The sequence below is a fragment of the Bufo gargarizans genome, chromosome 1, assembly GCF_014858855.1.
Source record: "Bufo gargarizans isolate SCDJY-AF-19 chromosome 1, ASM1485885v1, whole genome shotgun sequence".
Taxonomy (NCBI): Eukaryota; Metazoa; Chordata; class Amphibia; order Anura; family Bufonidae; genus Bufo; species Bufo gargarizans.
The window spans coordinates 702,727,948-702,755,827 of record NC_058080.1 but is presented as its reverse complement, the minus strand read 5'-3'; the positions used below and the strand labels follow the sequence as shown (position 1 = coordinate 702,755,827).

Sequence of the window (27,880 nt, the reverse complement as noted above, 5' to 3'; positions counted from 1 at the left end):
CCCAGGAGCATCTTAAATGATCTTGTCCAGTTTGTTGCTGGATAGATGGTGACCAGAGAAAGGAATGGTTGTGAGCGCTTTTTTAGAAGCATCGTCAGCCACCCAACAGGAAAGCCATAGGATCCTACGTATGGCTGCCAACAGTGCACAGGGAGGCTTCACAGATGTAGGAACCCACCTGTAAAATTTGAAAAACAATATCGGCTAATTTCTCTGAAGATGCTCTAGCGAGAATACCTGAGCGAAGGCAGGAGGCCGATGCAGCCATAGCTTTGCTGACCCATTTGAAAGCAAAAACAGGGCTGAGCACGGACCCGAGGACTTCAAAAGATAATTTGGTAAAAGACTCAATCTTCTAATCCTTTTGGTAGGAGAAAGAAGCTGCGTCCACCAGAGGCAGGGTAGAAGGTTTTGCAAAGTGGGCGCACTAAAGGGGGTGAAGAACATTTTTTAACAAGGTCCTCAGGGAAAAGGTAGAGCAGATCGAGGCATTTGGGCATATTAAACCTCCTGTCTGGAAAATTCCACTCTTTAGAAAGAGGAGAATCAAAGTCCTCATGATTGTGAAAAAATCTTGGAGAACATTGTGAACAGTGAAATTAAAACCCTTCTTGGTCGGCAGAAGTCTCAGTTTCCTTGACTTGAAGTGTCTCAACTACAGTTGAAATGAGACTGTCTATCATAGAGGAGAGTTTGGAAGACTGCTCCTCATCCATAGTTTGCTCCATATTAGACCACTCAGAAGTGTAGATTACTATTGGGAGAGGACGCCTCTGATCAGTGGTCCCTAGGTATGTGCAAGATACTGTAGAGACTGTGTGAGTAGCCGCCAGGGAGGGTCCGAGTTGCTTTTTGGGGCATCTATGGAGGAACCTAGTAGTAGGGTCTTCTGAGTCCTGTGCTGCAAAATTGGTAAGCAGCCCAGCATCTCAACGATGGCTTTACTAGTAAGAAAGATATCCTGCACTATTTTGGAGATGGAACGCGCCTGTTCCGGGCTGGGACGAAGGGGTCACAGTGGTGGGGTCAGAGAACACCAGCAGGCAGAGACAGGACACGCAGACGGACTTAGTGCGACAAGAGGAGCATGCAAAATGACTGACTGATGTTACCACCTGTCTAGAGTAGCTATGGAAGGGTTAAACCCTATCCCTGTAGGAAGGGGAAGCCAACAGGAGCAGAGATAGCGTTCCACGGAGGTACAGAGCTCTGCAGCAGCAGTGGAATGAGTCTGCTTCATGGAGGATGGTGCTGGGAGGAGCTGGGCTTTCAGGAGTTGCGCAAATGTTCCCGCCACAGACGAGGAGTGGGAGCTGAAGCACGCACTGAAGAGGAAGTCCCACTCCCACAAGTGCAGCCTACACGCCGTCATATCGGGGGCCTAAACTACTGGAGCTCTGACCTTGAGCAACTGAATAGGAGAGCAAAGTCTGCATTTGCAAAGGAGAGAGATGCATCTGGAGGCCTCCAGGGAAGAAAAAGAAGGCATCCAAGGATACTGGATGGCCTATCCGCCATCCAAAACCTACTGCGGAGATGGAGCAAAACACAGGAACGGAGAGGGCAGAGAGAGCTGAGGAACTTGGGACAAAATATGGACTAGTCGCACCTCGCAGTGACAGCAACTATACCCATGGTTTTCTGTGTTCCCCAATGACACATACAGATGTAGCAGGGTTAACACACATGCTTTATGAGACATGTTATCTAAACTAAATGCGTTAAGCATTTGCTTTTCAATGGCTTTTGTTTCAAGATAACGCGATGAGTTAAGAAATTTGAGTTAAGAGTGTGTGTGTTACCCCTGCTATATCTGTATAAGATATTAAGTTTTATTCTGCTAGATTCTGCTCAAGTGCAATTGTGGCAGAGCTTTACTATGAAGTGCACTCTTCCCTCTGCATTGAACTGGTTTAGAGCCCCTCCCCACAGTTTGGAGTGACAGGTGTAGTATCCAACCAGGAGGCCAGTAGAGGTGTGACTCAGAACAGAGGGGAGGGGCTGAGAAGCAGCTCAGTGTAGAGAGCAGCGAGCCCTTCACAGTGAAGCTCTGCCTCCGCTGCACTCAAGGAGCAGAATAAAAGTTCATATTCACACTATTCCTGATAAAAGGTATCTTTGTCCTGCTCTCCCCAGCCCCTACTCAGTACTGTGAACAGTTTGGCATGGTCGAAACTGCTGACTGCTTCCCTTTAATTCCATGGCTGTGTAGTGGAAATCAGGGGAGTTGGTGCTTTGTGTGGAAAAAAAGCCATGGAGTTAAAGGGATGCATCTTTAAAAAACTTTTGATAAATCACAATGACAAGTCAAAAGTTCTGATCATTGGTGGCTCCAAATCCCATAATTAAATATTAAGTTATTCTTATTTTAGGCCTTAAAATAAAATGGGCTGTTTCTACAGGACCCTTATTGTATTGGGGAAAAAACACTAGAATATTGGAGAACCTAGTATTATCTCACCTGCCAAGTTTGCGGTTCCCAACATCTTTGATCTGGATCTGAATGACAGCATGTGAGCGCGAAGAGTCAGAATTCACCCCTGTGGCACCAGTGCTGCGTTCTCTGCTGCCCCTCAAAATCACCTGAGAGGTAAATGGAAATGAGGAATGATGACAAACTGATCGGCTCCCTTCATTACAAAGAACTATGGGGCACATTTATCACCTATTTTTCTGTGGATCGGATGTTTCAGTTTCTCCTATCGATCAAGTGTTTCTATTTCAGTTGATAAATCAGTTTTTTGCTATTCTTTTTAGATTGTTTTAAGGCGTGTCGTATTTTCTACGTGTTATTTATGTCTGGTGTGGCTTTTGAAAGTCATTGAACTAATGGTTTACAAAGTCGCATTTTCCCCAGAAAAGTCGTACATATATTTAAAACAAAATCGCTAATTAAACTGAAAGTCGTATCCATTAATTTTGCGACGGTGTATCTACCACAGAGTCGCAAAAGATCCAACTAATTGCAGCTACATGTGCCAGCCAGGAGCTGACAGAGTTTTGCGCATGTAAACTAATCAAATTTAGACTTTAAAAAGGCGCACTCCCATAAATCGCACTAGTTCGCTGATGAAACAGTTAACTCGAGCTCCGAAACAGACGGAAAAAAAACCAAAAACATGCGCAAATACGATTTTAAGTCTAAGAGAATTCACAAACCTAACAAATGTGATTAAATTGAAAAGTCTGGCCAACACAAATAAAAAATTAAAAAAAAATCTTGATAAATGTGCCCCTGTGTGTTAGGGCTCATTCACACAAACTTAGTTTTCTTCTTCTGTGTCCGTTCCGTTTTTTTACTGCCCGTATGCAGAACCATTCACTTCAACTGGGCTGCAAAAAAACGGAAATGACTCCGTGTGCATTCTGTGTCCATATGTTATACCCCCAAAAAAATTTGGGAAATGAAATAGAACATGTATTACGGACAAGGACAGTTCTATTAGCGCCCATTCCTCCAAATACGGAATGCACACGACCGGTATCCATGTTTAGCGGACTGCATTAGCCCTTACTCTGAAACTCTGCACCTGGGAACAGGGAAAAGTGTCTGCTGGGCGGCTCCCCCACCCCCAACTGGCTCGCATTGAATCAAAGTTCTGAACCTAAATGCTTCCATTTTTTACACAGCTTTTCTCAATGCAATGGCCAGGACAGCCCGGGGGATCGTAGAAGATTTCTGTAAAGTAAAAGATGACTGAAAAAGGAGATTTTTTGTATAACTTACCAGTTAAATCTCTTTCTCGCTCTTCCTTGGGGGACACAGACCTTGGGTATAGCTCAGCTCCCTAGGAGGCGTGACACTAAGTAAAACTGTTAAGCCCCTCCTCCATCAGCTATACCCTCAGCCTGGAGATAGAGGCTACCAGTTGCGTGTCCAAGTAGTGAAAGGATAACAACCAATAACGGAAACAACCAGCCAGCAACCCAACGGGCGCCAGACCATAACCCTGTAACCAAACACAGAAGGGTGGGTGCTGTGTCCCCCAAGGAAGAGCGAGAAAGAGATTTAACTGGTAAGTTATACAAAAAATCTCCTTTTCTCGCCCATTTTCCTTGGGGGACACAGACCTTGGGACGTTCAAGAGCAGTCCAAGAAGGGAGGGACCACAAACCCAAGGCGGAACACCACCAGAGCATCAGGAAACCGCTGCCTGCAAAACCAGGCGGCCCAAAGCAGCATCCGCTGATGGATGCGTATGCACCCTATAGAACTTTGTGAAAGTGTGCAGAGAGGACCAAGTGGCTGCTTTGCACAACTGTTCAGCCGAGGCCCGATGCCTCTGCGCCCAGGAAGCTCCGACTGCTCTGGTGGAATGAGCAGTGATGCCGAAAGGCGGAGGTCTGCCCTTGGCTCGATAAGCCTCAGACACCGCCAGTTTAATGAAACGGGCAATAGCCACCTTGGAGACCGCCAACCCTCTGCGCGAACCCTCCGGAACCACAAACAGGGAGTCCGTGCGCCGAAAGGACCCGGTGACCTCCAAGTAAATCCTCAACGCCCTGACCACATCCAGACGGTGCAGTTCCCGTTCTCTGGGGTGGGAAGGAGAGGGACAGAGCGACGGAAGGACAATGTCCTCATTGATGTGAAAGGCGGAGACCACCTTTGGCAGGAAAGTCGGGGGACAGGCCGAAGCACAACCTTATCCTGGTGGAAGATCAGGAAAGGTTCGGAGCAAGAAAGAGCCGCTAACTCCGACACCCGTCGGAGAGACGTGACGGCCACAAGAAAGATGACCTTGCAGGACAGAAGGCGAAGGGAGACCTCCCGTAAAGGCTCGAAGGGGGCTGATTGGAGCGCCGAGAGCACCACATTCAGGTCCCAGGAAGGAACTGGAGGGCGGTACGGCGGAACAGAGTGAGCCACCCCTTGTAAGAAGGTCTTAATTGGCCCTAGAGGGGCCAGGGGACGCTGGAGAAGAATAGACAGCGCAGAAATCTGACCCTTCAGAGAACTGAGGCACAGCCCCAGGTCCAGACCCGACTGGAGGAAGGACAGGATTGTGGGAAGAGAAAACCGGAGAGGTGGGATGCTCCGGGACTCACAGAACCCCAGATAGGACCTCCAAACCCGATAGTAGATCCTAGAGGATACGGGCTTACGAGCCCGGATCATGGTGCGGACTACGTCCGCGGAGAAACCCCGTCGCGTTAAGACGGCGGTCTCAATAGCCACGCCGTCAAACGTAGCGAGCCTAAATGCTCGTGGAAGATCGGTCCCTGAGAGAGAAGGTCTTCCCTGGAGGGCAGTGGCCACGGTGCGTCTGCCAACAGCAACATTAGGTCGGCGTACCAAGACCGGCGGGGCCAATCCGGGGCGATTAGAATCGCGGGGACGCCCTCTGCCGCGATCCTCCGAAGAACCCGTGGCAGGAGGGGAAAAGGAGGAAAGACGTACAGAAGGGAGAATTCGCGCCACGGAAGGACGAGCGCGTCGGCGCCGTATGCCTTCGGGTCCCGTGCCCTGGCCAGGTATAGGGGGACCTTGTGGTTGAATTTGGAGGCCATGAGGTCCACGTCGGGGCGACCCCAGCGAAGACAAAGGGCTTCGAACACCTCTGGGTGCAGGGACCATTCTCCCGGGTCGATGGTGGACCGGCTGAGGAAATCCGCCGCCCAGTTGTCCACCCCCGGGATGTAAATCGCAGATAAGGCCGGCACGTGCGTCTCCGCCCAGAGGAGAATGAGGGTCACCTCTTGCATCGCTGCCTCCCTGATGGTTTATGTATGCCACAGCCGTGGCATTGTCCGATTGGATCCGAACAGGGTGGCCCCTCAGCAGATGGGTCCAGTGTCTGAGGGACAGAAGAATCGCCCTCAGTTCCAGAATATTGATTGGAAGTCTGGACTCCGATAGAGACCAAACGCCCTGGACGGACCGGGGAGGGAAACCCCCCCCCCCCCCCCCCCCCCGTAAGCTGGCATCTGTGGTAATCACCAGCCAGTTCAGTGGAAGGAAGGACTTCCCCCTTAGAGGGATATGCAACCACCAGCCGAGGGAAGCCCGAGCCAGGGGAGGCAGAAGAAAGGTCCTGTCCAGACTCCTCGGTGATTTGTCCCAGGCCGACAGAATTGCCCTCTGAAAGGTGCGGGATCGGAATTGTGCGAACGGCACCGCTTCGAAACAGGCAACCATCTTTCCCAACAACCACATGCTGGATCTGAGGGAAGGGCGGTGATGACGGAGGAGACTGCGAACCGACCCGCGAAGGGCCAGACGCTTGTCCGACGGAAGGCGGACCTCCGCCAACTCTGTATCCAGGAGCATCCCCAGGAAGATCAGCCGTCTGGAGGGGGTAAGGGAAGATTTGGGGTGGTTGATAATCCAACCGAACCGCGTCAGGGTCTCCAGAGTGAGTTCCACACTGCGGGATGTCTGAGAGAAGGAGGGTGCCTTGACCAGGATGTCGTCCAAGTATGGGAGAAGAAAAACACTTCTTGAACGTAGAAGGGCCAAGACAGGGGCCAGGACCTTGGTGAACACTCGAGGAGCCGTCGCCAGACCAAAGGGAAGGGCGACGAATTGGAAGTGATCGTCCCCCACCGCGAAGCGCAGGAAGCGGTGATGACATGGAGCAACCGGAACGTGGAGGTATGCATCCTGAATGTCGATTGAGGCCATGAAATCCCCTCTTTCCAGGGAGGCCACTGCGGACCTGAGAGACTCCATCCGGAATCTCTGCAGTCGGAGAAAACGGTTCAGGCGTTTTAGGTCCAAGATCGGACGCACTGAGCCTTCCTTCTTGGGAACCACAAAGAGGTTCGAGTAGAACCCCCTGAACCTTTCCGTCGGAGGCACGGGGGCGACGACACCCTTGTCCATTAGAGAGTGAATGGCCGCGAAGAAGGCGGCCACTCGTACGGGATCTCGCGGAGGACGGGATCGGAAGAAACGGTCTGGCGGAATGGACGCAAATTCGATTTTGTATCCGCAAGATACAATCTCGAGCGCCCATGCGTCTGAGATGTGGGCCCGCCATACGTTCCTGAATAGGAGAAGGCGGCCCCCCACCCGGGTGGGTGGGGGCGCACCTTCAGGCAGAGGGCTGCTGGCCTGTGGGAGCCCGTGCAGGCTGGGACTTGCGCCAGGTAGGTTGCGTCCGAAAAAACGGCTTCTTGCGTCTATCCTGGGCTGGGCCAGAGGAAGAAGAACTGGCCGCGGGTCTAGACCCGGTGGGCTTGCGAAAGGACCGAAAACGGGACGAACCAGCGCGACCACGGGGGGCGCCCATTGGCCTGGACTGGGGGAGGTGAGTACTCTTCCCACCCGTGGCCTCTGATATAAGTTCGTCCAGACGGGTTCCGAACAGGCGGGAACCCGTGAATGGTAGGCCGGCCAAAGAGCGTTTGGAAGCGGCGTCCGCCGCCCAAACCTTCAGCCAGAGTTCCCTCCTGACAGAAACTGCCAGGGCAGAGGAACGGGCAATGAGGGCACCCGCATCAAGGGAGGCCTCACAGACGAATTTTCCGGCCTGAACAATTAGTTGGGCTAAGGAACGGAGGTCCTGAACAGGGACGACCGACCCTAACTCCCGTTCCAGTTGCAAACCCCATCCAGAGACCGCTTTGCCAACCCAGGCGGAGGCAAAGACCGGTCTAAGGGCCGAACCAGAGGCAGTAAATATGGCCTTGGAGAGGGATTCCGTACGACGGTCCTCAACAGACTGGAGGGAAGATCCGTCCTGTACAGGAATAGTAGTGCTTTTGGACAGGCGAGCCACGGGAGGATCAACCTTAGGCGGGGATGTCCACGTGGTCACAGAATCCGCTGGAAAGGGATAACAAATGTCCAGCTTTTTGGGTGTAATAAAGCGGACGTTAGGCCGAGTCCAAGCCTTGGATACCACAGAAGAAAAATCAGCGTGTATGGGAAAAACCTTGGAGGCCTGTTTGGGGCGGAGAAAGGACACGCCGGCCTGTTCAGAGCTGGGGGGGTCATCGTGTAGCTGAAAGGTATCACGGATGCTAGTGACAAGATGCCCCACCGCGGACGCCAATTTGGACGGAAGCTCTGAGTCCATGTCCACCTCCGAATCCGCCAGTTCTCCCTCAGAAAGCGTATCCCTTTGAGAGGATAGACTTGACTGAGCTCGCACGCATGGCGGAGAGAGCGAAGCATCTGGAGAAGATGTGCGCTCAACCCTTGAACGTTTCTGAGTATGCCGGGCCCTGGAAGATTCGCTGGGAGGCAGGGAACCAGTGGGGGCGGCAGAAACGGTAGTCCCAGCGGGTGCGACAGGGATTGTGGCAGCCTGCGGGAGAGGCGGTCTATCCACGAGACGGCCCACTACGTGTGTAAGGCTTTCCACCGCCTGAGACAGAGACCTAGCCCAGTCAGGGGGTTCAGAGGCACCGGGGGGCGCAGCGGGAAGCGGGCCCTGCACCGGGGCCTGACATGCAAGGCAATGCGGCTCAGATTGCCCACGCGGAAAAAGTTCCTTACAGGCGGTACAGGCATGGTACCAGGGTTTGGGGGCACCTGTGGGATCTGACATGCTGAAGTGTGGTTGTACTCTAATATAGAGACCACAAAGGGTTATAGCAGCTATGACCAGGAGGGTTAGGAGAGGGTTAACTGTCCTACCAGTGCCTCAGAAGAACGTCAGGAGATGGCCCAGATCAGCAGCAGCAGAGAAGCAATGAACAGCAGTGAGCAGCAGAGAGCAGCAGAGAGCGCCCACAGAAGCCGAGCGATGTACACAGGAGGTTAGAGTCCCCCACCGTGTCCCAGCTTCCTGTCAGGAGTGAGGAAGCGCGGGAAACCTCAGCAGAAAGCGCGGGGAACAAGGTCCGCCCCCTCCAGCGCTTGAAACGTCTCCTGTGAAGGAGAACGTAGCTCCGCCCCCAAAATGACGCACGCGTAAGCCCCGCCCCCTGCCGGGACCGCTAAGCCCCGCCCCCCGGTCTCGGCGGGAAGGGGGAGAGAGAGAAGAGAAAAAATGGAGTCAGCCCCGAATGAGGGGGGGGGGGGGGGGGGAACGGCGTGGGGGTGCTGAGGATGCTGCTGTGCTGCATTGTCCTGCAGATGAGCGCTCAGAATGAGCGACCACGGGTGCCCCCCTTACCCAGAGGGGTAGATGCTGCAGATAGGGACGGGGTATGGGCTGGAATAGCCATCTCACCGTCCGACGTCTTCACCCTCAGTCCTTTCCAGCAGGGTCGCCCCTTCAGCCACTGGCACCGCAGTGGCAGGAAGCTGGAAGAGGGGCTTGGCGTGCGGGCGACCCCCTAGCTGGCGGGATGTAGGGGAGCCATTGCTGCCCAGATCCTCCTATTGTTTCTGTGGGGGAGGCAGCAGTGCAGATAAGTTGGCACTGGCGCAGCTCAACCCCGGGAGAGCAGAGAGGTCTAATGCGTCTCTGGTATCCCTAGGAAAAAATAAAATAACAAAATTAGAAGAAAAAGTAAAAATAACAAGGAGAAAACAGCCCTGCAGTAGCAGAGAGTGTCTTGCCTCCTTGGACACTAAGCTAAAACTGGTAGCCTCTATCTCCAGGCTGAGGGTATAGCTGATGGAGGAGGGGCTTAACAGTTTTACTTAGTGTCACGCCTCCTAGGGAGCTGAGCTATACCCAAGGTCTGTGTCCCCCAAGGAAAATGGGCGAGAAATAATAGTTTATGGAAAGCATTGAGCAAACTTGTGTTCTAAGTTAAGCATCCAAAGTTCGGGTTATCGAAGAATCCAGTTACGGATCCTGCTACCACAGACCATAACGGAATTCGGAATCCATAACGGAACTCTTTAATAACCCAAACTTTGGACGCCTAAAACACAAGTTCACTCAACACTTTTTTTTTTACATGCAGCATTATGAGATGGAGTCGCTCAGCGCAGGATTCAGCAGTATATCAAAGCTTGCTGGACATGTGAGGTCGTATTGGGAACTTTGCATTGAATCCATTTCATAAAAGAAACTACAATAAATTGGCAGCCGACATTCTTTACAGCAGGCAGAGCCAGACAAGGTGCGCCGCTTACCTCAAGCAGGAAATCGACACTCTTAACTTGAACCTCTCGCAGTCCCACGACCTGCACAACGTGCTTCCCGTCTTCTCTAGCGTAGAGTCTGAGGGAAGGAGGCGCAAGACTTCATTAGATGGCACTGGATGTGGTGTACGATAGACAGCTGATTGACCGACACTGACTAAATACAATGGGAGCTGCCCTCGTACATTAGGGGATGGAGCTCATAGCCCTGCTACAAAAAAGGTGCCCCATACAAAACACAGTGGGCGATTTAGGTTCTTCCTATTAAACTGGCCTCCCAAAAAAAATCCATCCTGACAATCAGATGTGACTGCGATCTGTGAAGAGAGACACGTCATTTGCTATTACATAGCACCAATCCAAACAAGCATGGTGGTACCGAGTCCTCCAAACCATGGAGTGCTCTTGGTAGCATTTTCCTATTCTGGTTAAAGGGTTTCTCAAAGATTTTGTCAAATCTGACAGGGAGCAGGGGACAGGGTAAGATTAGAAAAAAATAAATAAAAAAAAAATCATGAAATCCCCTTCTAGGCCTGAACTGATGATGTCACTTTCATTGGTCCGTTAACACTACAGCAAATCACTGGCCTCAGTAGTCACGTGTGACATGGACAGCACAACACTGCTGAGGTCAGGGATTGACCGCAGCAGTCAAGGGACTGATGAAAGGCATGTGACTGCTGCAGGCTCAGGGCAGGGGTCAGAGCACTGATGTGGGACTGGTGGGAAATGTTTAAAGGTAAATAAGTTTCACAAAATCTTGGAAAATCCCTTTAATTTGGCATGGTGCCTTAAAGGGAATCTATCAGTTACTTTGGCTGTATATAACTAAAGACAATGTAATATAGAATCATTCCAAAGATACCTCTGTGCGGGTAAATCCATGTAGCTGAACGCCTGAAAATGAAATTGGTTAGTTATGCTAATGAGCCTCAATGAGCCGCATAGTGGGGCATGACTAACTATTCCAGAAGCCGAAGCCTCTTCACTTGTGCCCAGTACCTCCTTTTGTGACTTCCAGTCTGCTCCTTTCCTCTGCGACATCACCATTTTCTTTAAACTCTGCCCACCTTGTCCCGCTGTGAAATCTCGCACAAACGCAGAACAGGCAACGGCCTGCACTTGCCTGCGAGGGGCATCTGACTTAGTGAAGCTACAGGGCATGCACCAAGTGCTATGACGTCATCCTCTGGATAGGACGTCAATATCTGATCGGTAGGGGGTCTGACACCCACTGACCAGCTGTTCGAGAAGACACAGATGCTCCTGTGAGTGCCGCTGCCTTCTCGCAGCTTACCAAGCACATTGGATAGCAGCTGTGCTTGGTATTGAGCTTAGCCCCATTAACTTGAATGCACCTAGGCCACGTGACCAATAAACATGTCTTCACTGGCCTAGGAAAAGCAGAGAGAAGGCCACGGCGTCCAGAGGGGCGCTGGTGCCTTCTCAAACAGCTGATCAGCAGGGATCCTGGGAGTCAGACCTCCACCAATCACATACTGATTACTTATCCAGAGGATAGGTAATCAGTATTAAAATTGCGGAAAACCCCTTTAAATCACGCCCCACTGGGCACTCTGAGGCTCATTAGCATAACCAACAAACTTGATTTTTGGCAGTTTAGCTACATGGATGACCCACACAAAGGTATCGTTGTAATGAAGGCACTGCTATATCACATTCGCTTTAGTTATAAACAGTAATATACAAAGTAGCTGCCAGATTCCCTTTAATGTGAAGAGAGCATGGCGTGGTGATAGGATCACTTTGACCTACAGCTATACATTAGATGCCAGAACTAGAATTGCACCCATACGCTGACTATGATAAACATTACAGTACACGGCAGCCCCTCCTGGGGTCGGACCTACCTTTTCCGTCCATTTAGCAGGTCATACAGCTGCCCACAGTAGATCTCATAAAAACTGATCCAAACCGAATGGTCTTTTTTCTGTTGATTAGTCTCCAGTTGCTGGAAGATGTCTTTAGCGGCTAAGGCGTAGAGTCCAGGGTTCTTCGGGGTGCCAATCATGGTGTAGGTTTTACCAGCTCCTGTCTGACCATAAGCAAAACACGTGGCATTTCCCCTGATAAAAAAAAATAATAATAAACCATTTCAGGTGACTACCTCTTGAAGCTCATCAAGAGAATGCCAAGAGTGTGCAAAGCAGCAATCAAAGCAAAAGGTGGCTACTTTGAAGAACCTAGAATATGACATATTTTCAGTTGTTTCACACTTTTTTGTTATGTATATAATTCCACATGTGTTAATTCATAGTTTTGATGCCTTCAGTGTGAATCTACAATTTTCATAGTCATGAAAATAAAGAAAACTCTTTAAATGAGAAGGTGTGTCCAAACTTTTGGTCTGTACTGTAGGTGTTTTAACATACGAAGCTGATACAGCGACATTCTTTATGTTTAGTTTTGCCGGAAGATTTCTTCCGGCAAAACTAAGGGTTTTTGCTACATACAAAAATAAAGCAAAACACCCAATGTTATTTGGAGAGGATAAATCTCACCAACTGTAGAGTCAAGCTTCCCCACTCCTCGGGTCCAATACCGGGCTTGTCGGCCTCAAGGGTTCCAAAGGATCGGCGCGTCAGGCGTCACCTGGTTCCGATGTGCCCATGGAAAACTCCAGATCCTGCACAACACTGTGTGCGCACCAAGGCTGGCTGTCCCCTCCTGCTGCCGACTTGTAAAGTGCCTCTTAATTCATTTAAGAAGGTGCCCCTCCACCTTCCGGCCAGCGCCACCGGGAATGACTGCATACTCAGAGCGCATCAAAAGCGCGCAGCACCATCTTGGAAGCGGGACGCCGGCCATCCCCACCACTATGGACCGGGAGCTGCCTGAACACTGCCACAGCGGCTCCCCAATGAGGCTTGGGAAGAGGCTGGAAGCAGGACAGACTTAGGCAATGGCTCCTAAGGAGACTTACGCCACCAGGGATAGGTCCCATTACGGCTCCCAGAGGTGGGAACCAAGTAAGAAAGGAGCGAAAGCTCCTCAGGTACCTCCTATCCGGAGGACAGGAAACCAGAACTAAGGTGTGGTGGGGGTGTGAACCCTTTTATCTCTTCATGTTTCCTATTCTGGATGGGAGGTCCTAGTCGCATGGGTGAGGGGAAACAGCATTGCATGCAGCGCTATAGTTCCCGTCCAAAACTATGGAATCCATAATGGAGACTCCTGATGACACCTCCAATACAGATGTGAACGGAGCCTTACGTTTTTGAAGAGCACCATCAGCCCCATTAAACTAAGTATACTTTTTGGTAGGGTTAATTCTGCTGATTTATTTTCCTAAAAAAGACGTATTTTTTACTGAAGCCCTCATTTGCATAAAGAATAAAAAAGTCTCTCAGGAACCTCAAAACCAGGTATCATTTTAAACAACAGGATCAACCCCAATACGTAGTATGCCTGGTTTGATAGGTTTGAGTCTGCAGACAAGTGTTCTTTCAGAAATTTTAAGGATTTGAATGCAAATTAGAATGTTTTAATTCAATTCACTGACAGTATGTAGAGATCTTGAAGGTGGTGAAGAATTGATCTAAAACGTATTTAAGAAAGCTGCAGGATTTATACAGGGATTAACCTGGGTTAACCCTCAACACCTCGGAATGACATTGACGCACCACATTCATTCACACATCCATAAAATAACATGATGACATAAGCGCACAAGATCACATGATGGAAGAACATCCCCTACCCATTAAACACATGCCGGATGAGCGGGTGAGCAGTCCTCATGTACACATCCTGATTGGTGAACGTCTCACTAAACACTTCATCAAAATAAAATACGTGCTGAAAAAAAGGAAATAAAGCCAATGAAGATCACACACAAGATGATGAGCAAGTCAGAAAGGCGACTGCGGCGGCTGCTGCTTTTAGCCATGCTCAGTGTATGGGCCAATGGGTCACATTTACTGCAGAAGCATAGGTGCCCGTTCCTGTGGGTACTATGATGTGGGCAGTACTTTGAGAATAGTACCATGTGGACTGTTATGCATGGGGCAATGCTTTTACCAGGGAGGGATCAGATTTCACCATTTGGGGTCATGCACATGAACTTATTTTCCTTCCGTATCCGTTCCGTTTTTTTTGCAGACGGTATGCGGAACCATTCATTTGAATGGGACCACAAAAAAAAAGGAACTTACTCTGTGTGCATTCCGTTTCCGTAGGTCCATCCGGCAAAAAAATAGAACATGTCCTATTATTGTCCGCATTACGAACTAGGATAGGATTGTTCTATTAGCGGCCAGCTGTTTCATTCCACAAAATACAGAATGCACACAGACAGCCTCCAGGTATTTTATGGGCCACAAAATACATACGGTCGTGTGCATGAGCCCTTATTCTGACATATTTGGGAATTGTTTTTTAAGCAACTTATATTTTCTGTGCTGTAAATTTAAAGTGGAGCCTCACCTTTTCAAGGGTTCATCACGAGGTCAGGCATGGCGCCAAAGTAAATGAAAAATTAAATTAAAAAAATACTCCTCACATGTCACAGGTGTTCTGCGTCCAGGGCCAAACTTCCATCTCTGATGTTTCCAATCCCAACTGGATCGGAAGTGTGATTTGCCATCTACATGCATGTCACTACCGCCGGCCAATCAATGGCCTTAGTTGTGACCAATGCAGGAGCGGCAGCTCAGTGGTACATGCTATTCCTGCACTGGTCACTAACTGGCCGGCAGAGGTGACAGCACATCACACTTCTGTTCCAGCAAAGATGAGAAGCTGTATCGATGGAAGTTCGGTGCTGGACACGGTGTGCTCGTGAGAGGTGATTTTTTTTGTTTTTTTACTTTGGCACCATGCCCAGCACAATGACCACAAGTTCCCAGCCTCGGAGAACTCCTTTAATTTCAGCTCTGTGGGCGTCCTGTTGAGCACCAGACACGACATTTTAAAAGGCGGCTATCAAGATGCCACTATAGTCATACCTGCAGAATATATTCCTTCAGATTAACAGCTTCTTTCTTCTCATAAATTGCAATGGTCTCCTTGTCTTCTACGGTCACCACACTTACTTCCCCGCGTCTCTCTTCCCTCAAACCCAGTGGACGTTTGCGGACACACACTCTGATTTTATCGCTGTCGGTCCAGGTTCCATCCTTCTCTGTGCAGCTGGGCCTGTCCAATGAAAAAAAAAAAGGTAATAATTAAAAGGGGTTCTCCAACACAAGCACAGATGACATATTGATTAGTCGCTTACAGCGAGGAATTCATGGCACCATCACAGGAAGAAAACATGCCTTGGTGGTCCCATCACTGGAAGATCTCCCTGGATAACCTTAATGGAACGGCCATGGTAGCTAATAAGGTCCTGTGTGTCTCCGCAATAGGCGCTCTGCATCCCTCCAGTGAACGCTGATGTGGCCAACCTGCTTTCATCACTGAACACTATGGTTTGCCATTGATAGCCGCATCAAAGTTCACAGGAGGCCTGCAGAGCGTCTACTGCCGTCCTACACAGTGCGGAGACCCTCGGGGCCAATACCAGGTGTCATGATGTGGGGCACCATTAGCAACCATGGCTTTTCCTGTCTAGTATTTGTGGAGGGAACATTGACCAGCCAGGACATAATGAAACAAGTCCTTTTTGACTCGGGAGACGTGGTATCCCAACAAGAAAACACCTGTACACTGCCTGCCACACAACGTGCTCTTCAGGGTATCCAGTACCTCCTCTGGCCAGCTCCATCAGATCTCTCCTCCATCGAGAATCTCTGGGACTGGATCTCCCGTGCACAGCAGTCAACAACCACCTTGGCTGAACTATGGCTCCAAGTTGAAAGAGCTTGGAATGACAGGAGGACATCCAGCATCTGTATGACCATTACCATGCCAGCCTGTCACAGCATGGGGAGATGCCACTCACCCTGCCTCACCATATATCTGCTGCAGAACCTAAAATAAAGGGGGCACCACCTTGGTTGTGCGATCAGTGACCAAGCACCACTAGCAGTTTATACTTTGTCAATCATATTAGGTTTTCCAAGTGGTTTATTTTCCAGCAGTGTATATTGGCAAGTTTGATAAATTCGATGCCATTTTTGGTGACTCAACATCATTCTAATTTGTAGAGGTAGCAAGCCTTACACATTTACAGTAATAAAGGGGAGAGCCTCCCCAAAAAAACTTGATGGATCTCATGTGTAGGACCATTTTCATACAGCAGCTATTGCAACAAATATCACATCTAAGTCAGCAATAAAGATTACTAGTCAGATGCAAAAGTTTGGGCACCCCTAATTTAGTTAAAGGTATTACCTACGATTAGAAAAACATGGCTGCCTTCTTCCAAAATGAGCACCTCACCGGTCCACAATTTGGGTGCGGTGTCGCAGCTCAGTCCATTCACTTCATTGGAACTGGTACCAGACAACCCAGGAAAGGAGGGTGCGGTTTTTGGAGGAAGGCAGCCGTGATTTTCCCTGACAAACCCTCTATTTTTTTTTTAAATTTAACACAATAAAAATACATGTTAATAAACAGGGACTGAAAGCGCGCTCACATTTTTGCACAGTTTTTACACTTCTGAATTTGTCCTTGTGGGGGCAAAAAAAAATGAATATAATGAGTAATTACACATCCCATTTTGGCGATATAGGTGACTGTTAAGGGAGCTCCCTGCGGAGGTTGACACTAGGAAAATATGTCACCTTACAAAGGGTGCACAAACTTTTGCAAACGTCTCACACAACTAGAACAGACCATGGCATTATCTTCATTACCGTACGTAGGTCTGTGGCACTCCATAGTTGTACCCGGACAGGTGCATCACTCTGTGTACGATGGGGCCCTCGCTATCTGTGGAGCCCGATGTTGTGCCCCCAAGCGCTTTAAGGCAGGACCCCTCGGTGGATGAGTTGGGACTCTCCTCTCCCTTCATTGTGCAGGTTTTCTGGTCGGCAGATGGCACTGGTTCACATAATCCAGTAACATGGTGAGAGGAGGGGAACACGTTTCTGTCTGTCTCGAAGGAGATGTCAAATTGCAGCTGTCTCCGGGTGGCCGATCTGTTACCGGGAGGCTGAAGGTAGACGCAGCCGGGCTGCAGCGGAGGGGTTTGGCCGTCATTGCTTTCCTCAGCTGCCACGCTCTGAATGATTTTTATCAGCTGGAAGAGGCGTTTGCGGTCCTCCATGCTGTGAACGCCCAGCTTGGCGTAATCCCTCATCGTCACCTTTGCCAGCTCCTCAATCTTCTGGAGTCCATGGGCAACAAAGTGCGGATAATACTGCTCCAGGTCGGCCTCGCAGAGGCACTCCAGGAGACAGGAGGCCATCCTTACCAGGACAGGTTACTGCTGTGGATGGAGTAACAAAACAAACACTTTTACAATTATAACATGTAGCAGAGGTATAGCTAGCAACGTTGTCACCAGTTTGATAAGAATTTAGCTGGGACGAAAGTTCAGGAGCTGTCAGGAGTTCAGAGACCAAGCTTGAAGATTCAGCCGACCGGGCAGTTCTCTGACAGATTCAGTGTGAAGCAGAGAGCCTGCTAGTCTGAATGCATTCAAACTGAAGCTAAAGAAAAAAAAACGTTGACAGTTTTTAATTAAGATCAACTGGGGGAAAATATTTTTTTTTCCCAAAATGAGAAGCATATAGTAATTTGAAAAAATGCCCCAAAAGGTGACCATATCCTTTAAAAGAACACAGGCAGGAAAGTGAGGTGGACTTAGATACATCCTAAGGTGACCTGCTGCTAACGTACAGAATTTGTTAAAGAACCAACATGTAAACTATGGGAGTTATTGTCCGAGGACAATAGACATTCTAATGGTTTTCCTACGGCCATTTTTGCAAGTGGAAAAATTCCATGTTACATTATACTCCAGAGCTGCACTCACTATTCTGCTGGTGGGACATACATTACATTACTTATCCTGTACTGATCCTGAGATACATCCTGTATTATACTCCAGAGCTGCACTCACTATTCTGCTGGTGGGACATACATTACATTACTTATCCTGTACTGATCCTGAGATACATCCTGTATTATACTCCAGAGCTGCACTCACTATTCTGCTGGTGAAGTCATTGTGCACATATATTACATTACTTATCCGGTACGGATCCTGAGCTACATCCTGTATTATACGCCAGAGCTATTCTGCTGGTGGAGTCACTGGGGTAGATTTATCAAAATGGTGTAAAGGAAAACTGGCTTAGTTCTCCATAGCAACCAATCAGATTCCACCTTAATTTTTCAAAGCTCCTTCTTTTCCGTCAGTGATCAGTTATTTTTGACAGGAGGAAAAGTCCTGAAAAAAATGACTTTTCCTCCCATCAAAAATAAATTCTCTCACGGAAGTGACCTAAACCGATCATAACTGAGGCTCAAAATAAAGGATCAATTTTCTTTTTCTGTTCTTCTGATGGTGATGTGAACTCAGCCTCACATTGGCGGTTCTCCTGTACCAGTGTACCGACCGCACCAGTATCGGCCGCTTGTGGGAGGGATTAATTAAAAGTAGTTTTCTCACTTCAGCAAATGGCATTGATCATGGCACTTACTAATGTATTGTGATCGTCCATATTGTCTCCTTTGCTGGTTGGATTATTTTTTCCATCACATTATACACTGCTCGTTTCCATGGTTACAGACCCATCTGCAATCCATCAGCGGTTGTCGTGCTTGCACACTACAGCCTCTCTGGTGGCCGAGACCGTGGGAGTGCATATAGGCTGGTGCTTTTTCCTATAGTGTGCAAGCATATAGTGTGCGGTCGTAACCATGGAAACAAGCAGTGTATAATGTGAGGGAAAAATGAATCCAGCCAGCAAAGGAGACAATATGGACAATCACAATACATTAGTAAGTGCCTGGTATTAACGCCCTACATAATAAATACTATTTGCAGAAGTGAGACAACCCCTTTAAGGGCCATCTCCTAATATCGCCATTTGCTAGGGCCATTGCACAGCATATCCTGGTCCCGGTTACTTGTGGTGTGAATTGTGCTTGTACGTCGCCTCAGTTCTGCATTGCGAGGGTTAACCCTTCCCTTGCTGTGTGTGTATGCATCTGTTCGACTAATGAGTTCTGTGTCAGTTTAGTAGATGTCTCTTGAAGGCTATGACCTTCCCTGGTTGAGCAACTTTCTCGTCTCTCATGTCTGTCCTTCCATGTCTTTCTTTGTCCCGTTTGGAGTCTGCCCGTGCCATAGTCATTCTCATAGTCCTAGGGCAGTGTTTCCCAACCAGTGTGCCTCCAGCTGTTGCAAAACTACAACTCCCAGCATGTCCGCACAGCCAAAGGCTGTCCAAGCATGCTGGGAGTTGTAGTTTTGCAACAGCTGGAGGCACACTGGTTGGGAAACACTGTCCTAGGGCAGTGATGGTGAACCTTTTAGAGACCGAGTGCCCAAACTGCAATCAAATACCCACTTATTTATCGCAAATTGCCAATACGGCAATTTAACCTGAATACCAATATAGTATATCTTCCATGTACTTTATCATTTAGTTATAATACCTTAATATCCCACATTCAGTGCGCTGCCTGTGCTGTTCATAGTGCGTCCTGTGCTGATGAATGGCAGGAAAAATCTAAAGCATACTGGTACACCATAGACTTTTTCCAAGGAGCGGGTGCCCACAGAGAGGGCTCTGAGTGCCGCCTCTGGCACCCGTGCCATAGGTTCACCATCACTGTCCTAGGGGGTCTTAATAACCACCAGAGGTCACACTACGTTTTTTGCAGAAGAGTAAAAATATTCCTCCGACCATTTTTGAGGAGTATTTTTACCCGAGGAGGAGTACGAAAGTTGCGGTAATTCAGATATATAATACGTAGGCCTACACTCGCTCACATCTGCGTTGGAGGCTGCGTTTAGAGCCCCTGTGGCAGATTCTGTCGAAAGACCTGACAAAAGAGCCTTGTATGCAGCATTTTTTTGTCCGGTAAAAAGACACGGATCCCATCGTAGGCTACTTTCACACTGGCGTTTTGGTTTCCGTTTGCGGGATCCATTCAGGGCTCTCACAAGCGGTTCAAAACGGATCAGTTTTGCCCTAATGCATTCTGAATGGAAAAGGATCCGCTCAGAATGCATCAGTTTGCCTCCGCTCCGTGCCTGCAGTGTTTTGCTGTCCGTTTGATGAAACTGAGCCAATCGGATCCGTCGTGACACACAATGTAAGTCAATGGGGACCGATCTGTTTTCACTGACACAATTTGGCACAATAGAAAACTGATCCGTCTTCCATTGACTTTTAATGGTGTTCAAGACGGATCCATCTTGGGTATGTTACAGATAATACAAACGGATTCGTTCTGAACGTATGCAGACGGTTGTATTATCTGAACGGACCAATCACGGATCCGCACTAAACGCGAGTGTGAAAGTAGCCATAGTCAGTGGAGACTGTTCAGCTTCTTCCCTGTGGGGTGACAGGAGGAGGGGGGAGCAAGGTCACCAATGGGGGGGGAGAAATCCTATTAGACTTTGTGTCCCCCCCTTCTTGTATTTCTGTAGGTCATGTCCTCATCATGGAACACATGCCTGGGGGCAGCTCTTCTCTCAGACCGGAGACCAGTCACATGAGTCCGCGGCTCCTTACCTCTCCAGCGGCCCTGTCATGTTTCCCGGGGTCCTCGGGCAGCGCACCCCACTCTCCTTACAACCCCCGGAGCCGGCCCCTCCTGCTTCCAGCTCCCCCTGCGGCAGGATCTGTATCGCTCCGGGGCGCGCCTATACCAATAACAGCTCCATGCTGTCCGGAGCTTTGCTATTGGTTATTTCAGGAACAGGCAGCATCGCTGCGCTGCCCGCGCCGTTCACAGTGCAGATGAATCTGGAGGAAAAGTCCAAGGCGTATTGGTACGCCTTAGACTTTTTTCAGGGAGTAAATTGGCCTGAATAGGCGTCTATGACGCTTGTACAGGCGTTATTGCGACCTCTCATAGCCCCTATAGCTAGTGGTGGATCCGCTATAGTTATGAAGAGACGCAGGCCTCCACATAACTTTGGCGCATCCAGCGCCAGCTTCCTAAAACAGGCGTAGAAAATGATGAAAGTAGGGCGCTGCTGGCCCCTCCCCCACCACGCCCCCTTTTTTTAGACCTGGATCGAGCAGGGACATGTAGTAGGGATATTTCTGGATAATAAATTACCCCCCAGTACATAATATGTGTCTGGATCCAAGTGACGGGCTGAATCCTGTTCCGTGTGTTCTCTGCATTCCATCCTAGTTCTTCTGCGATCGGTCCTGCCCATGTTATGAATGTATCTGCTATGTCTCAACTACAGTACGTCCAATTTCCTGAAGTCCGTTCCTGAAGTTCTGTATGTCCATGTTCTTGATCCGTTTGTCTTCGGCCTCATGCACACAACCGTTGTTTTAGTCCGCATCCAAACCACAGTTTTGGTGGCTCGGATTCGGACCCATTCACTTCAATCGGGCCGCACTCTGTGTGCTGTCCGCATCCGTTGCTCTGTTCTGTGGTCCACCCCAAAAATATAACCTTTCCTATTCTTGTCCGTTTTGCGGACTGCAAAGCACACAATGGTTGTGTGCATGAGGCCTTCCAGTGTTCTGTATTCTGCCAGGTTCTGAATTATTGTCATGCCTGTGTCTCTGGCGTTTTCACCAGTGTCTCTGACCTCAGTGGGTCAGCTGCCAAATACACTGGGAACAGGCCAGGAGGTAGCGGTCTGGTTGCTAACCTGCAGCAAAGTCCACATCTCTAAATAGGGGTTAAAGGGTGAATACAAGGGAGGCTCCAGAATAACGCCCTTAAGGTTTTGCCCAACTGGTTACTTGGCACAGTGGTTCCACAACTATTATCCACATGAATGTCCGTAACATAACTCAGGATCAGCACAAAATAAGTAATATATCTACACAGTGGGGCACGTTTACTAAGAACAACTTTTATACTGGCCTTAGGCTACTTTCACCTTAGCGTTTCTATTTTCCGGTATTGAGATCCGTCATAGGGGCTCAATACCGGAAAAAAAAAAAAACGCTTCCATTTTGTCCCCATTCATTGTCAATGGGGACAAAACGTAACTGAATAGAATGGAGCGCTCCAGAATGGATTCCGTTCCGTTCACATACCGTAGAGCAGCATGCTGCAGATTGCTTTCCGTCCTGGGATGAAGACACAATAGAAAACGGATCTGCCCCCCTATCGACTTTCAATGGTGTTGATGACGGATTTGTCTTGGCTATGTTACTGATCTGTTCATAACGGATGCAGATGGTTGTATTATCCGTAACGGAAGCATTTTTGCTGAACCCTGCCGGATCCAGCAAAAACGCTAGTGTGAAAGTAGCCTTAGTTTCTCCCTTGCGCTGCCCCCAAGAATCAGCTTATTTATGACGAGGCGTGCACCTCATCACAAATTAGGTGCAACTAAGGCAGTCCTTGCGACCTGTCGGAAGTGCAGGGGAAGCACCTAAGACCAGCGTAAATGTCCCCCATTGAGTGCAGCTCTGGAGTATAATACAGGATGTAACTCAGAATCAGTACAGGATAAGTAATGTAATGTATGTACACAGTGACTGCACCAGCAGAATAGTGAGTGCAGCTCTGGAGTATAATACAGGATGTAACTCAGGATCAGTACCGGATGAGTAATGTAATGTATGTACACAGTGACTCCACCAGCAGAATAGTGAGTGCAACTCTGGAGTATAATACAGGATGTAACTCAGGATCAGTACAGGACAAGTAATGTAATGTATGTACACAGTGACTGCGCCAGCAGAATAGTGAGTGCAGCTCTGGAGTATAATACAGGAGGTAACTCAGGATCAGTACAGGATAAGTAATGTAATGTATGTACACAGTGACTGCACCAGCAGAAAAGTGAGTGCAGCTCTGGGGTATAATACAGGAGGTAACTCAGGATCAGTACAGGACTAGTGATGTATGTACACAGTAGGGCTGCAACGATTAATCGATGTAATCGATTATATTCGATAACTGGATTCGTTGTCGACGAATCCAGTTATCGAATAATCGCCGATTCGTTGCTATTCGGGCGGGCGGGCGGTCGCTGCATCTTTATTTTACCTTTTTACAATGACGCTCCCGCTCCTGTAACAGCCAGGCAGAGCGGACGGCGGCGTAACGTCACTCAATCACGTGACGCGCCTGCTCCGCCTCCTTCATTCATGAAGTGGGCGGAGCAGGCGCGTCACGTGATTGAGTGACGTTACGCCGCCGTCCGCTCTGCCTGGCTGTTACAGGAGCGGGAGCGTCATTGTAAAAAGGTAAAATAAAGATGCAAGCGCCGGGGCTGTTAGGGGGAAGGGGGGGTCTGTGTATAGCACTGCTATGGGGAGGGGGGAGGATCTGTCTATAGCACTGCTATGGGGAGGGGGGAGGATCTGTCTATAGCACTGCTATGGGGAGGAGGGGGGGTCTGTGTATGGCACTGCTATGGGAAGGGGGGTCTGTGCACTGTTATGAGGAAAGGGATCTGTGCACTGTTATGCCCATAACAGTGCACATATCCCCCTCTCCATAACTACGCCATCCACAGATCCCCCATAATAGTGTCGTCCACAGATCCCCCATAATAGTGTCGTCCACAGATCCCCCATAAACGCCGTCCACAGATCCCCCATAAACGCCGTCCACAGATCCCCCATAATAGTGTCGTCCACAGATCCCCCATAAACGCCGTCCACAGATCCCCCCCATAAGTGTCGTCCACAGATCCCCCCATAAGTGTCGTCCACAGATCCCCCATAAGTGTCGTCCACAGATCCCCCATAAGTGTCGTCCACAGATCCCCCATAAGTGTCGTCCACAGATCCCCCATAAGTGTCGTCCACAGATCCCCCATAAGTGTCGTCCACAGATCCCCCATAAGTGTCGTCCACAGATCCCCCATAAGTGTCGTCCACAGATCCCCCATAAGTGTCGTCCACAGATCCCCCATAAGTGTCGTCCACAGATCCCCCATAAGTGTCGTCCACAGATCCCCCATAAGTGTCGTCCACAGATCCCCCATAAGTGTCGTCCACAATTTGTTTTAATATGGCCTTTGAACATAATTTTTCAAGTAAGATCATATAAACCTCTGTTTTGTAATTTTGTCGTTTTTCCCGATTAATCGATTAATCGTAGAAATTAATCGGCAACTAATCGATTATTCAAATAATCGTTAGCTGCAGCCCTAGTACACAGTGACTGCACCAGCAGAATAGTGAGTGCAGCTCTGAAGTATAATACAGGCCATTACTGTAATTTTTACATGTAAACAGTAAATTGGTGATTCTACATATTAATCAATGGGGACTATGAACGTGACATGGTTTATATATTGAAAGTGATGAAAGCTCTGCTGATGCCAATTTCAACACTACGTGGTACATTACCAGATACAGCTGGCAGCTGCTCCCGGCCACTGAAGGTCAAGACCCCGAGCATGGAAGGAGGGTGGGGGTGATTGTCAGGGTGTATTTTTACACTCCTCCAAACTAAAACAACAGATCTCCTCACTGCGCGGCTTATCACACCGCCTGACAGCTGTCACCCATCCATGCCCGGGCATCATCAATATTAAAACAGTCATTCATCTCTGGGGTGTGACAGAACAGAGGAAAGGGGCGACTTTCTCTTGGGTTACAGCCTAAACAGCAGCAGAGCATCCTCATCAAGTGAGAGGTGATCAGGGTCCCACAGCATCGCAGAGTATTTCAGACGAGGACTGTGCTGATCTCGAGGGGGGCATGGATGGAGCAGAATCCCAGATAGCTTCTAACTATCTTGGTGCAGCTCACAGACATGTCAATAATGTGATCCAGGCAATAAGGGGAACGCCCATTGGATTTAGGGCAGGGAAGCGCTGACACATTAATGAGGAAGCATATGAAGCCAGGTTATGTGGGATCTCTGCGGATGGTGACAGAGGAGATGAAAGCGAAGGACCCATAAGCAGCCCGCACAGGGGCACACCCAGCTCGTCAGAGAATTCAGGGCGCAGGTACCACGTCCTGCACACACAGCTATGGGAGCGCCCTACCAACGCACAGAACTATTTCAATATTCCCATAATAACTTGCTAAGCCGGGCAGATCACAGCTGATAGAGGGGACAGCTGTCTCCTGGCAGCAACTGGAGCCACCCTGCCCACCGCCGGGCACGACAACCATCAAGTATGACCACAGTGTGGAATCAGGCTGGGGGAGGGGTACACTATGCAAGGCTGGTATCTGGATGGACGCAGTGCCAGTGCTAAAGACCTGTACGTGAAATTAGGAAAACTAAAGGGGTATTCCGGTTATAGAAAGTTATCAATTACCCACAAGATAAGGGATAACTATCGTATTGGTGGGGGTCCTACTGCTGGGAGCCCCACTGATTACAAGAACGGGGACTTGCGTACCCCATGGAGCCCCCGTGAAATTTACACAGCAACTGGTTGGAAAAGTGCTCGCTGCTGCATTCATTTCTATGGGAGGGCCCCAGCTTCTTTTCCAACCAGCCACTCCTTCCAATTCAGGGGGGCTCCACAGGGTACACAGGGTCCCCGCTCTTGTAATCGGTAGGACCCCCACTGATCTGATAGTTATCCCCCATCCTGTGGATCAGGGATAACTGTCGGAATACCCCTTTATGGCCGTGTCCGATTACCTGCAGACTTTCACATGACGAGACCACAGCGTTGCACAGCACCAGCAAAGCGGACCAGAATTTCTGAATTCTGCGTACAAAAACCGCAACATAAATTCACCTGCGGTGCGGATTTGAAATATGATGCTCGCCAATTTACGGTGCGGATCTCGCGGGTGAAGAATGTAATACATGCGGAAACACAGCAAAAACCACAGCGGATTTATTTTTTCCGCTGGATTTTCAGTCATATGTGAACCCAGCCCAAGGCTACCTGCCCATTCTGCACATTACATGCAGTTTTTCCACACTAATTTTCATGCGGAAAAACCTCTGCGTAAGTCCTCATGCAGACGACCGTATTTTTGGTCCACGTCCGATTCACATTTTCTGCGGATTGCACGGGGACCTATTCATTTCTATGGCTCTGCAAAAAACAAACAGACAGCACATGGATGGATGTCATCTGCCTGCGGTCCTATTCTTCTAGTCTGTTCTGAGGACTTTAGGCTTTGAGTGAGTCCACTGATAATTGCGGAACGCACGCGGCTTGCAAAACGGATACGGTCGTGTGCAGGAGGACTAATACAGAACCAGCAAAGTGAAAGAGATCGGAGAAATATCATGGACACCCAGTAGGTCTGTTGTTTGTGCCGATTTCACACCTTGCAATGGTATAGTTGGGATCGGGGCAAAACTGGAACAAAATCCGCAATAAAATCGGCAAGTATCACGTGTGAAATTTTGGCGCAGATTTGGTGTGAAAATGCTGAGAAATCCACAAGAAAATCCATGCGGAAATGCTGTTTGAAAACCCGCGATGATTTGCGTGCAGTTGTTATTTATAAGGCCCCTTGCAGACGAGCGAGTTTTCCGTGCGGGTGCAATGTGAACGCATTGCACCCGCACTGAATCCGGACCCATTCATTTCTATGGGGCTGTGCACATGAGCGATGGTTTTCACGCATCAGTTCTGTGTTGCGTGAAAATCGCAGCATGTTCTATATTCTGCAACTCTGGCCCCATAGAAGTGAAAATTGCATCACATCCACAAGAAAGTGCGGATGCGATGCGTTTTTCACGGATAGTTGCTAAGAGATGTTGTTTGAATACCTTCATTTTTTTTATCACGCGGTTGAAAAACGCATTAAATCGCATTGCACCCGCGCAATAAAAACTGAACACGATCGCAGACAAAACTAAATGACTTTGCGAAATCGCGCATTTCACTGAACGCATCCGGACCTATTCCGCTCACGCTCGTCTGCAAGGGGCCTAGAGTCACATTTTTTTTTTTCAATCTTTTTTTCTGCTTTGCGTTTGGAAAGTGCTTTCTTCACTGTTCTATGGGTAGGACACCTCTTTACGTCACATTGGCGCTCCCGACCAGTAATAAATGTCTGCTTGCTGCCCCCCAGTTGTCCATGGGCCGTGTCTGGTACTGCAGCTCAGGTCACCTCACCTGCATTAGGCTGGGCTGCAATTGGCTCCACTTACCAGCGGCCGGCCGTGATCACAGGTGGACCAGTCACCGGCATCACACAGAGGCCGAGGCACGATGACAGGGAGGACCCCGAGTAAGAGCGCGGCCAGGTACCTGCCGTACAACTCCTACCTATTACCATGCTGCGGACCCGCCGGCTAGCATCATACTCCCATCCCTGTGCACCACAGGAGCGAATCTCCAGTGCAATGTCCCCCAGGATGTATACGGTATGTACAGTACACACAGAGGCCATAACGCATACACCGCGCCTCTACAGAGCACTATAGTGCGGTACAGCATCTACACGGCTCTATAATGTACAAGGAGCCTCGACAGAAACTGCAGCGCAAGTATAATATCTACAGTACGTAATATATACTCCACCTGCACAGTGCCTCCAATGCCTCCTCTCCCCCTGCACAGTGCCTCCAATGCCTCCTCTCCCCCAGCAGAGTGCCTCCTCTCCCCCAGCGCAGTGCCTCCAATGCCACCTCTCCCCCAGCACAGTGCCTCCAATGCCACCTCTCCCCCAGCACAGTGCTTCCAATGCCACCTCTCCCCCAGCACAGTGCTTCCAGTGCCACCTCTCCCCCAGCACAGTGCCACCTCTCCCCCAGCACAGTGCCACCTCTCCCCCAGCACAGTGCCACCTCTCCCCCAGCACAGTGCCACCTCTCCCCCAGCACAGTGCCACCTCTCCCCCAGCACAGTGCCACCTCTCCCCCATCACAGTGCCTCCAATGCCACCTCTCCCCCAGCACAGTGCCTCCAATGCCACCTCTCCCCCA

At 49.3% G+C, this 27,880-nt stretch overlaps 1 protein-coding gene across 4 annotated transcripts in view; it reads right to left on the bottom strand.

Moving 5' to 3' along the window:
• The window catches only part of KIF24 (kinesin family member 24), a 41,581-nt gene that overhangs the window by 12,545 nt on the left and 1,156 nt on the right, over positions 1-27,880 (bottom strand). For 3 of the 4 annotated variants that reach the window (XM_044276269.1, XM_044276272.1, XM_044276270.1), the window contains exons 2-7: positions 16,753-17,327; positions 14,959-15,148; positions 13,713-13,810; positions 11,863-12,078; positions 9,983-10,070; positions 2,462-2,583 (exon numbers count right to left, since the gene is read on the bottom strand). In XM_044276269.1, the coding sequence (XP_044132204.1) occupies positions 2,462-2,583; positions 9,983-10,070; positions 11,863-12,078; positions 13,713-13,810; positions 14,959-15,148; positions 16,753-17,306 (1,268 nt within the window). In that variant the 5' untranslated portion in view covers positions 17,307-17,327. The remainder of the gene's footprint in view (positions 1-2,461; positions 2,584-9,982; positions 10,071-11,862; positions 12,079-13,712; positions 13,811-14,958; positions 15,149-16,752; positions 17,328-27,880) is intronic. The other variant, XM_044276271.1, reaches the window with a different exon arrangement.